The 12,794-nt window shown below is 35.0% G+C and overlaps 1 protein-coding gene across 2 annotated transcripts in view; it reads right to left on the minus strand.

Moving 5' to 3' along the window:
• Window positions 1-3,965: 3,965 nt before the first annotated feature.
• Window positions 3,966-12,794, minus strand: part of LOC148948619 (transcription factor E2F5-like) — a 48,813-nt gene continuing 39,984 nt past the window's right edge. For both annotated transcript variants that reach the window (XM_089094514.1, XM_089094515.1), the window contains exons 7-8: window positions 8,647-9,004; window positions 3,966-6,249 (exon numbers count right to left, since the gene is read on the minus strand). In XM_089094514.1, the coding sequence (XP_088950640.1) occupies window positions 6,131-6,249; window positions 8,647-9,004 (477 nt within the window). In that variant the 3' untranslated portion in view covers window positions 3,966-6,130. The remainder of the gene's footprint in view (window positions 6,250-8,646; window positions 9,005-12,794) is intronic.

Consider the following 12,794-nt stretch of genomic DNA (forward strand, 5'->3'; position numbering starts at 1 on the left):
GACTTTTCTTTATTAGCCCTAATCATGGCGTACCTTCTCTATCAAGCAAATACTCGTACGCCTGTGCGAAAGTGACCAAAGAATAAAGACCTACAAGAGGAATGTTTCTTACTTTTTGGCTAATTAAAAAAAGTATATGTTGTTGACTAGGTTACTTAGGATGCAAATCATCCTTGTGTCTCTATTCTTACTGTATAAGTTGTTTTTTCTTACTTGTAAAAGCTTTAAATATTAATCTAGCTGTCTAAAAACAAAAGGTTGGGTCGACTTTAGCTAGTTGTAACATTTAAACTTGCAGCGTTAGATTTTTTACTACTATACTCAATGCGTACTTCAAAACTAAGCGAGAAGTTTCAGAGGTCTCACCAAGCTAGACTAGGAACATCATAAAAAAAAAAAAAAAAAAAAAAAAAAAAAAAAAAAAACCGCAAAATCGCAAAATCGGTACCTGATATTTATTTTTAAAATATTACAATCAAAGAATGCAACAAAAGCAGTACAATTACTTTACAATGTAGTATTTTTCACTAATTATATTACATAAAGTTCAAAAATTCGACAATTAAATTCAAAATTAAAATACAATTACCCTTATTTTAAGAAGTACATACTAAGATAAAGAAGAAATGAGCCGCTAATGCGTCTTGACTAGGCCGGAATAACGATTCTCATTACAAAGCCAATTAGTCATTTCACCAGAACTACAAAGAAGAACATAAATTAAATCCGAGAAACTACTGGACAACTTCGCGATTAGGATGCGCCTCGGTCACAAAAAAAACGCTAAGTAAAGAACATGATAAACTGAGACAGTACATCACTACACAGCGGATCTATAAATTCAAAACAAGTTTAATTTCAATGTTATATATATATATATATATATATATATATATATATATATATATATATATATATATATATATATATATAGCAAGAGAATTATTTTGCTTTTAAAGCATTTTTAAAGATTGTAAAGTAGTTAGCAGTAGGTTCATATGTAGATCACGGACTATTTAGAAAGAAATGTAGACAATTACACCATCTGTCAAAAGTTTATTTTTTCTCAGGGTTAGTTCTAAGCAAAAGTTAAGAAGGCAAAATAGTTATACGTTTATGAATGAATTCATGATTCTGCTCCGTAACACTAGATGGCGTCAATTGTATTTTTTTATGTCTCTATCAATGTACCATACACTTCGGTTCTGACTGCGAAAATCATTGGAAAGTAAATCCGTGTTTAAAGATAATTCCGTAAACCACATTGGCCTGTCATCACAAAGAATAGAAAACAAAAGAAAAGCAAGAATGGGATTTAATAAGCTCAACGAATCTCCACGTTTTTTGTTTTTGTCTTTTTATCTTGTCTATATCGTTCGCATTCTCACTCAGAAAATGTCAACTTGATTCTCTGAGACGTTCTCAAATATTGCTGAAGAAGGGGAGCAGTTGTCCTCCCAAAAAATCCGTTTTGTGTCGTCCAATATTTTGTTGATCTTATAAAACCCCATTCTCGTTTTTCTTCTCTTTTGTTTTTATTTTTTTGAAATCCATGTTTTAAGAAAAAGAAATGGCAAAGTCAACTTTCCTTGCACTACCAAAGCTCAGAAAATCTCCGCTAGAAGGGTCGCTCTTAACTAGGCGCTTTCACTAACCAAACCGCAATAATTATCATCTAATAGCATAAAGAATACGTTTTATCTTCTACAAATATTTCAGGCAACTAATGCTATGACACGTACAAGATTTTGATACACTTACAGAAGGCAAAAAATACAAACAAAACCCTCCAGAAATTATACACATTCAATATACTTAAAAGCCTTCAGTTACTTTTTTCTTCATATAATTCATAGGACGCCCTAAATCATATACTGAGTAGATTAAATTCCCAAACTGATCAATAATTTCAACGACAGATACAATAGCTTTTTGGGTCTAAACCTACTTCTTCTTTACTTCTTATGAAAGAATTGGCTAAAACTATTAATGGCAACTTGAATATTTAATAAACCATAACTTAAGTCCAGGCAAACTTCCCATTAAAATACTAATTAATATCAGAGATCACAAACAACGGACAAAAAGTAAGAAAGTAGAAAAATAAAATAATCTACATTCAATTTTATGTCAGGAACACATGTTCAGCGGTAGTTTTTAATCGAAAAAACGTTTTAAAATACGCAGAACAGCGTGTTTCTAAGTTTTCTGGACACACACAGCAAATTTACAAGAAGAAAGGAGACAAAACGAGTGTGAATAGCTCGGATAATAGATCTTTAACTCCATGAAAGAAAAGAGAAGAAGGATCGTGTTTCGATCATAGTGTAACCATCACCCGGTCCATAAATACTCCAGAACTTGTGTTTGTTTGCATAGTTGAGCGTCGAGAAGTATATCTTAACGTAAAATTAGTAAAAATAAACCACAGTTCCACTTTATTATTTAGTTCCTAAAATTTCTTGAATTATACTAAGGATTCTAAACTGTAGAATGTCGTGGGCTATTACTAAAAAAATGTGATTATTGGGGGGTTTTCGATAAGAACATCAAAAAAAGAAGAGTAAATCAGGTAATAAAATCTTAAAAAAAGTTAAAAAGCCAAACTTGTCTATTCGGATTATGGATTATCTACACATCAACGACTCGATGCACGATTGTCAAGTCTTGCACGTGGGGCGGAATTTGAGTTTCTGACTCTGTCAGTTTGATTTAAGTAAGAGTCTTTAATTTTAGCAGGTGTAATATTCTTCCTATTATTTTGGGGTGTACAGATAGGTATTCTGTCAAACTGTACTTTGGAGACGTTGCACTCATTGCCAGGAGGGGAAGGGGAGGGTAAACTGACATTTGTGCCGTGTTTTGGTTGGAGAGGGGGAGGGAGCAGATCCACTCTGGCTACACAACTGAATTCCAATTATTGGTGTCAGATAAGGCTAATACCTCCCAATTGAAAAATAAATAATTTGGCAACTAAATTTTTGAGAAATTTATTCTGCGAAAACCTTACATACTTGATTAGTTAGCTATGGTCTAGTGAAATTCAGTGGTAGCCAAATTGAAAAATAACTCGATCTGGCAGCAATAGTTTCCCGTAGACCAGCTCAAATTTAAAAGTTTTTCAGGGCAACCAAGCTTAAATGATGCTTACGTTTCTTTTTTAATACCTAATAGTTTCTTCAATAACAAGATGCACAAGAGTTATTTCTTCTTTAACCTCTAATTGGCTATAATGGAAAGACGGGTGAATATACGTATATATTCATATATGAATATTCACAGATTTTATAACCAAGAGCAATGTACAATCAAGCTACATAATGACTCTGACGATTAAGGCAATAGTTATAAACAGCTTTTGTAATTTTTATAATTTAAAGTGAGTTGTGACGATTCCTTTGTGCTCTTCATCAGTTTGGAAGTGCTGCCTTCCAATCCAGTTCTTAATTTAGAGAAAAGACGGAAACAACTCGGCGGTAAGTCGGGACTAAACGACGGGTGTGCAAACAATATCCCATTTAAATTACTCAAGGAGTCGTTAGGTTAGACAAGTGCTGTGAGAACGGGCACGCTCATGAACCAGAACAATTCCAGAAGTCAGTTGCCTCTTCTTTTTATTCGAACAGCTCTTCATAGGCGTCGCAAAATTTCACATTAAGAATTTGCAGTAATTTTTGTTCCTGTCTCCACAAACTCAACAAGCAATACATCTTTTTGTTCCCAAACCCGTTTGGACAAATGCCTTTATCGCCAGGGTGATTACATATAGAAGTAATCTTGATTGTAGAAGTGACTAATGGTAATAAAATCAATTTTTTTTATATTCACCGTCTTTCCCTTACAGCCTATCGAGTATAAAAAAACAAACATTGTTGTTTACTAGCTAATAATTTGATACTTGGAAAATAAAAATGTTGTTGTACCCTCTTCTGTACATAGAAAACGGAGGAAAAGTTAAAACAAAAGGAAATGTAGGCACATTTATTGGCAGTTCAAATAAACAAACCGAATCGATTTCATAAATACAGACAACGTACAAAAGGTGAGCGAAAAATTACAGGAACAATAACAAAAAAGGGATGAAAATAAGTAAATACTTCTGCACTAAGAGAAAAACTTCCACTAACTTCGAATTAATAACTACTAACTATCAACTCAAGCAACTCGTATTTCTACCTTTTTTTTTTACCCGAATTCTTTCTTTTCTTTTAACTATCTCTAGTAGAGCCAGTTCTTGCAAGAGCAGCATAATTCACTCAACATAGCATAGCATCATCCTTAAATTTTTATACAAGAAAAACGGCGTCAAATGGATCATAACCGGACAAACAAAATTCAAAGGAAAGCAAAAAAGGATACAACTTGACGATTTCAAATGCATCGTAGCAATGTTTCAACTTAAAGATAAAATCGCTTGTGGAGAAAAAAAAAGAGTTATTGAAGCATCCTTATGACACTGAAACAAATAAGTGACGAAGAGTTTGTATATTGAAAATACAAAATCGTTTGTTTACAAACCACAAGCTTTTTCTTTTTTTAAAGTTCATTCTAAGAAAAAGTAAGCGACTGAATATTATGACAGCAATTTCAATTCAATGTAAACAATTATACTAGAACCACATATCTTAGCTCTTGAGCGAAAACAAAAGGTTTAATTTAAGTCCTCTGTGTTATTAGGATTCTATGAAGTGCTTCCATATTGAAACTACAAAGATCTGGCTTAAGTTAATCAAGCTAGCTTGAGAAGGAATCCAGACGAGCCAGCCGGCTAATTCATTAGTCCTAATGTTAATGCGAGAGTGGGCTATAGCCTTTCTAAAGAGGAGGGGTACCTTAAGCCTTTAAAAGCCCATTTTAGTCGTTAATTTTGAAGTTTTCTATGACAAATTCTTTAGATAATTATGGAAGGAAGAATTTGACTGCTTTAACCTCAGGATTCCGTCTAGAAGAAGGACAATAGGGTCGAACAGTTCTCTACTTCCACCGAAAAACACAGATATTGCTTTATACAGCGTTTTCAAATGGCCTTTCTATACAAGACAACCAAGACATGACACCAGCTGCCCACATAAGCTTATTTAGGCTTTTTAATATGTACATTGTCATAACATAAACGTCGTACTTCGGTCGAAAAATGGTGAGTTACGGTCAAAGATTTGAACATTCTGCTTAACTTTTGAGGCTTCCGGTCTACAACGCGTTGTAAACATATTCAAAATGAGACGTTGCCAAATGATATTTTCCCTATCATCACGGTCCAAGACGAGTCAGTTGTCACTCCAGCAGTCGGATTTCCTTTTGTCTCATGAAAAAATCTCTTCGTCCGAGAACATATTTGGTCCGCTTCTGTTTTGAGATTAAATTGAAAAGATTTGGCCGGCAAATATATGATTAGAATAATAAAAGCTTCCAGCATATGCATTGATCAGAACGAACTATTCGTAATTTATACAGCCGCGTCTGGAATCTCTGTGGTCTACGGTCAATTTGGCTCATCGTACAAACGTTTTCATTAGACGAGTGACGATTGTTGAGGTGAAAATAGCCCAGGAATTTACATGGCTTTGTGCTGCTTTGGCAACCTCAGGTGGCTTTGTGCTGCGAGTACTGTTGTTAACAGTATTCAAAAGATATTTTTTCCCTTTTATTTTTTGAAAGACTTCATAAGTTTTGCTTCAATCAGATATATTCACACGAATTCGCATAGCAACATCTGTGTGACCGTTATCCCTTGAGAAAAATTACGGTCTTCGATTGGAACTAACCATCTAATTCTTAGCAGTGATGAAAATTTACAAACGTGGATTTTGTCAAAAAGGAATCAAACCCTCTATAAGCGAGCAAAAAGCTTCCAATGAAGGGCAATGGAAAGTTAATATCTCCTCTACCCCCCCCCCGGCCCAAAAAAAAAAATGTTAAAAAAATAAATTAAACGCTTAGTGAAAGAAAGAGTAAGAACAAGGGGGGTGGGGGCAGAAGAAGACACTGAAACTAATAGGTGAAATTAATTTTCTTAAGACATAAAAGAATTAAAAGCCTTCAAAATAGTACAACCTAAATATAACTACATATGAAGACATAATTAAAACTAAAAGTACAGAAACCCTCTGCAACACAGTGCAAAACAAGTTCATAATTTAAAGTCAAACAGGTCTGCAATCCCTTCTGATTCACCAAGAGTAAAATTGTAATCTGAAACACTCAAAGGAGGTTCTAACTCTAGGAAAGGCTCACTTTTCACTTCAACACCTGCAAAACAAATTAAGATAATTTATTAGAAAAACAAAGTGTTTATGTTCTTGACATTAAAATCAAACATAATTTCGGATGATTAAGTTGCAAGATAGTCATCTTCCTATTCTTATATTGCTGATAATAAGCCGGTTCTTTTAGCACATGCTGAGAGAATTATTATCCAACAAAATACAACTTTAAACTAATTTGGATATCCTTTTAAAATCAACACAAAACTTCCAACGAAGTATGCTAAATAATTCTATTGATAACTTCAATCTAACGAATATAGTCTATGTAAATAAACACAAACAATATATCGTAAAATTATTAAGGTTACTTCTATAATAATTTTTTTTTTAAATCGTCCTGACGTGTCTATTCTTACTGTATCATGTTATTTTCTTTTTAGTCATAACAATTTAGATTTCCGTATAATTAGGGCCAATTTTTGCTAGTTGCAAAATTTAGACTTGCAACGTTAAAATCTTACTACTACATTGAATGCGAACTTAAAGCTATGTGATACGTTTAAGAGGCTTCGCCAAGCTAGTCTAGGTACATCATGAGAAAAAGCAAATTTAGAAAAATCGATATCAGGATATTTATTTTTTAATCTATCAAGAACAAATGGTCAGCGGCAGCTTTAAGTGAGAAGACGTTTTAAAATATGCAAAACAGCTTTCTAAGAAACAGTTTTCTAAGCAAATATAGCAAAACGCAAGAAGAAAGAAAACTTACACAAGAAAAAACGAGCCACCACATGAGTGACTCGGACAATAAATTCTTAACTCCATAAACCAAAACAGGAAAAACAATAAAAAATCCTCTGTCACAGTTGTTTATTGTGTATTAACTTTAGATGTCTTTAAAAGCAAATACACAACCGCGTGGCGTTATGGCCTCTGTGATCCAACGAGAGGAAGGCTGATTACCTTCCAATTCCTTCTGGCTCGTAAAAGGACACTGAAACTTTTAAATTCTAACAGACTGAGCGACTGGACAATCCCCGGCTACTGAATGCAGCGCTCCACTGGCAACCATCGGGTACCCATAGCAGAGGCAGACTCAGAAACACCATGCACCAAACGTACCAGATAGATCTGGGAAACCAAAATACCTCAATCCAGCCTCAGTGGGAGGACATACTGGCAAAAGCAAACTTTCGGGAAGATTGGCGGCTTCTTCTTGATGTCCTAAGTGCCTCTGGAGGCACAGGCGGATCTATAGTCTAAGGTAAGAATGAGCCGCATCCTAAGCTTCTAATACTATCCTTTCTGTACGAGGTGGCATGACAAAAAATGCTTGGGAGTCACCTTGCTCTTTGCCTATTCACTGCAGCAGCGCTAAAAAGCAAGGTGCTTTGCCTCTGACGCTGTTGCGTTGACTCTTACGTGCATCTATGAAGCCTCCGTCTCATAATGGGTATTGGAATAACTAGTGATTTTATGAGCCCTTACCCAGCTTTCTGCGGCCATCCATTCGACATGACCCATGAAATAAAAAAAAGAGGGTCACCGTTAAGTTGTCACTATTGTGTCAGCTGTGATCAACACTATTGCGTTGACTAAGATTTAAAGTAATTTAAAAATGATACAGAAAAACTATCTATGTTGTTAAGATAATTAAATAAAACTAATTGTGCGAAATTAATCTGGATTTTAAAATTAACTTTACATCTGCTCTGAATTTAAGAGTTTATGACAGTGTGAACTAACGTTAGTGACAATTTTTCTTTTTCGATCCCACAAATAAGAATACGACTTTAACAGAATTTATTAGACACCGGTAAAGGATTTCTTCCAAATGCAAATAAATTTATTGTACAATTTAAAACTGACATGCTATCACTTACCCAGGAATCTATCTCGGGACAAGCCCCAAATTCGATAATAAAGCAACATCTGAAAAATCACATGAAAATTTAGGAAATTTCTTTTTTTCTCCAAAACAAAATCTCAAGTGACGAAAGTGCATTTGAAAAAGAGAAAAGGGAATTGCAACGCTAGAACTGTGAATGCGACCAGGTTACTGGTTCAAACAGAGATAGCCCAAAAATCACTTGCAGCACAAAATTCACCAAGCTGCTTTTAAAGTAGACAAGGTAGGCGGGCAAAAACTAGGGACAAATCAATGAGTTTGTTGAGATCCTCTATAATCCCGCCCTGATGACTTATACTGAATTAGAGAACGGGCGTGAATGTCTTAGCTATAGAATATTGATTTGGTGCACTCAACATAGAAAAAAAGTAAACCAAATTGAAAATACTGGACTTTTACATCAAAGTCAATCGGATATAAAAATTAAAAAATGACGCATGTTGGGATACCCTTCTCGACATTGCGGCAAATACCCTTTAAAAAAAGGAACTAAACATGGCATGGATATAAAGCAAGAAAAAATCCAGTTACCTTCAAATACAGGAGAATTTTCTGCTTGTTGACTACCAACAATAAATAAATTCCTGTTCACTTTTTCACGCTGTAAGTTCGTTGGACTTTTAAGAGGTGAAAGAGAAGTTTTAGGCGCCATAAAGGACATTAGAAAAGAATCACTGGCACTGTTTGGCGAAAGTATCTTCCTATTAGTTGAGGGCTGAAATTTTTCAGGAGAAAATAACACTTTCCGAGGTGACATTGTCTTAGGTGTTCCATGTACTAAAGGACTGTGCTCTATTCTAGGCGAGGAATTGGATGACAAGCTTTCTTCATCGGGACAAAGCAGCACTTCTACTTCACCATTTTCACTTTTTACGTATATTTGGAGTCCCTAGTCAAAATAAAAGTTTCATTTTAAGCATACAACAAAGGCAAATACAATTGCTTAAAATCTTTTATGAAAAATGCCAATCCTAAGAAGAATAAGTACAGAAGTACTTTTGTAAGTCAAAGCAAGTAGACAAAAAAAAAAGAAAAAAAGAAATAGAAACCGTAATAAGATACAGCGACATACCCAATGTAACACCGCCGTACAGATATATTCGTATCAAGTTGTTAGAACTCTGACAGACAGGGATGAAGAAGAGAGAGAAAGAGAGAGAGAGCGAGAGAGAGAGAGAGAGAGAGAGGGCGAGAGAGAAAAATAAAATTAGACAGAAAATCAATGGTATAAAACAGCAAAATGCAAATTTTTCTTTTAAGAGGAGAAGCTAGGCAGAGGGTTCCAGATCTATCCAGAAATGAGGCCTAATTTGTGTTTAAAAATAATCATCACAGGTGTGTTCTTACATTAGAAAGACACAAGGTTGGACAATGACAGAGGCTACTTATTCCATTAGAATATCTGAAACAGTTGGTTGCAATCACTTCTTGATCAAATGCAGTACAATATAGAGAAGAAAACCCCCATAAGACGATGGAAGTGAGAAAGTCACAGAAATTTACACCCATTCCCCTCCACAAATAGAAGACTAAAAAAACACAACGAGTGCGGAATTTGTGCAATATTGGAAAAAAGTATGACATTGTCCTGGAAAAAGACCCTCTCCCAAATCATTACCACTCCGTATTTTTTTCCCTCGCAGGCTTGACTTCATCCCCCTATAGACTTTCATTTTATGTAGGCGCTTGCCATCAATGTAATTAGGAAGCCTTTCCTGAACGACGGCACGATGGTTCCACTCCCTAAAAACTTGGTCGACGTTTTAAAACAGCTTCTATTGTGATCAAAGTTAAAACATGCAAGTTTTAAAGAAATCTGACATAGAAATTTGGGACTAGAAGCCCAGACCAAACTAGTATTACTCTTCACTGTTCTGTGTTAAATTCACCCTATAGTAAGTTCAACAATTCCGATGTATCGGCTGATGACCTTTGACATATCACTAGAAAATAGCTTTTCAATTTTTCCAAAAAAAAACGAAAAAAAAAACGCACACAACTTTTTATACCTATGTCACTCTTTCTCATTAGTCATTCAATTTTCCCTGATAATTTTTGTTTTCGTTTACACTTCATTAATTTTGACTGTGGACGGCCCAAAAACAACCTCTATAGAAGTACCCGACAATACTCGGGAATCCACATAATGGTTTATTATAGACTTTGGTAATACAATTTTTTAGTGCCCCCTGATAGACTATATCTTTTGTGAACACTCGAGAGCAAATAAAGAAATCTTGTAAATGAACAATCCAACTAAACAATGAACTAAATTCTTTTGAAATAAAAAAAACTTTAAATGAAATTTAATTTAGTATTTCATTTCTTTAACCCTATATGCCTGAAAACAGGTCCACCGAAAATACATAACATATTACATCGATTTAATTCCTCGAAATATGTTCACAAAAGAAAGGAAAAGCGGGAGACGCATTCAACGATCTCAATTTTCAGTTTAGTACCATACCGAATGTAAGAAAAATTATTGAATAATATACGGAAATGGATAATAACGAATAATACTATTATAGAATATTGAATAATAATATATAGTATACGTATAGAAAAATAATATATGGAATAATATAGAGAAATGTCAATAAAGACTGGACATGGGGAATTGCATTGCCTAAAGCACTTGTTATCTAAAATATTGATGAAAATCCGCTTCCCATAGATTAGGGCAGACTCCTACCCATCAAAATCCGATTATAAACACATCGCCCGAATTCACTATCAATCAACCACAAACTACTCTTCCCCCATCATGTCCAACAAATTACCTATCGGCTCTCTTGATCTTCCCCAGCAGCTTCCCACCATTTTCTGCTACAAATGAGAAAACGTCGGCCATAAAAGAACAAAATAACACAGAATTAAAAAAAAAAGATATTCCGACTTCGATATTAGTCTTCTACCAGCTATCCTCTCTCACAAAAAAACTTACCCTCCCTCCTTTCAGCCTTTTTCGTCAAACTGCTGTCAATTCCTCCCACAAAAACTGTTAGGCCCAAAGGCCAAAACGACAAAAGGGCGAAAACTGTGAGATAGCCAATTTGAAGTTAAGGATAATTAAGGATTATAACAGATATAATCTCATAAAGAGATAGTTAAGGATAATAACATAAAGTGCCAAATCATGCGTAATGTAAATAGCTTAAAACGACTAATCTCGTCTCCCATCTTACCCTGAACTCTTCATAAATGAATAGAAGCGCAACTTAGTCATTTTTCTCTTTTGCACATTCTATTTAAGGAGATGCCAAAGCCGTCTTTAGCTAAAATCAAGTAGTTGCGGTCATCGAGCCATGATTATTTGTAGAAAAAGCCAAGACAGATAGTTCAAGTGAGTGGGAAGCAACTATGGCATAAAGTCTTTTTAGAATTGCAAACAAAAGATATCATGTGACTTGTTGATAGAAAAGTCTATAATCCATCCTGCCAAGCGTCCTTCCTAGGGCAAAACTAAGGTAGATAGTCATAGAACTAAAGGATGAAAGATCGGATTGATTTTGGGTTGACACGCCACGGACAATGTCCACTGGACTTGTATGCGAAATGGGGCACTGAATTTGTACTCACAGGCGAACAAGTGACCTAGGCCTAATAGCCTTGGCCGCTTCTAGTCTCAGGTGGAATACCGTGTCACAGGATTGACACATGACCAACAAGTCCCCTGGACTCGCAGGCAAACGACGAGACCTATAGTTTTTCCAGTGTTTGGTTAGATGGCACGGGTAAACAGCGGGAGTAAGTATGACTCTCTTACTGGACAAATACTTGTGTGTCAGCTTTTGGAAAGGCACACCCGCCCAGTCTCAGGCAGGTTGACCAAAAACTAAAAATTAACTCAGGACCGTTAAATTGCCTAGAATGACAGATAAACAAGCGTCCAAAGCCTTATAGTTGGGTTTCAAATCAAGGTTAGGCGGAATTAAAATAAAAACTGGTACAATTATATTTTTCGAAACTTTGGTTTCAAAGCAAATCATTATCCTTAACAAATAGGCACCATAAATCATATCTTCCCCCTCCTAGGCATTTCTTCACCAGAGCAAAAAAAAAAAAAAAAAACAACAAAAACAAAAAAGAATACAGAAAAATAAATAGAGTCAAGCGGAATATTTCGTTTTAAGCTACATATCCTTGTGTCTATGACCCTATTACTACAAATATCTTCACCAGTTACAATAAAATTACAGATGAATATAAGTACAATACCATTAGATTTCAGCAAAAAAAAAAAATCACAATAACTGAATTTTAGGAGGGAGTTACTTGCTTTTATAGGCATGAAGAAACTACACACAACTGCCTGTCTTATGTGTAGTTCATGCTGCAATCTGTTCACGGAGTATTGTCAGTTACAGAGAACATCTCAAAACTGTTAATTACCGAATGTTAGCCTCTGAATTTCCGAAAAGAGAAATAAACATTGACTAGTACATGAATTAAACTTCAAAACGTAAAAGAGAAGATTCGCAAATTGTATTAAAATGACAGAAAGATGTGGAAAAATCATAAATTCAACCCCATCCTTCCCCCCCCCCCCTCTCCGGGTAGCAGGACTCCAATTCATCTCAGTTTTTCATAGTTATGTTTTTTTAAGTTAGAATTAAGTAAAACCAAAAATTGTTCAGTTAAAAATGGATAAAAAACCTTTCCATACTTGCCCCCCC

The sequence above is a fragment of the Artemia sp. Qi Xiang Cuo genome, chromosome 9, assembly GCF_049724085.1.
Source record: "Artemia sp. Qi Xiang Cuo chromosome 9, ASM4972408v1, whole genome shotgun sequence".
Lineage (NCBI taxonomy): Eukaryota > Metazoa > Arthropoda > Branchiopoda > Anostraca > Artemiidae > Artemia > Artemia sp. Qi Xiang Cuo.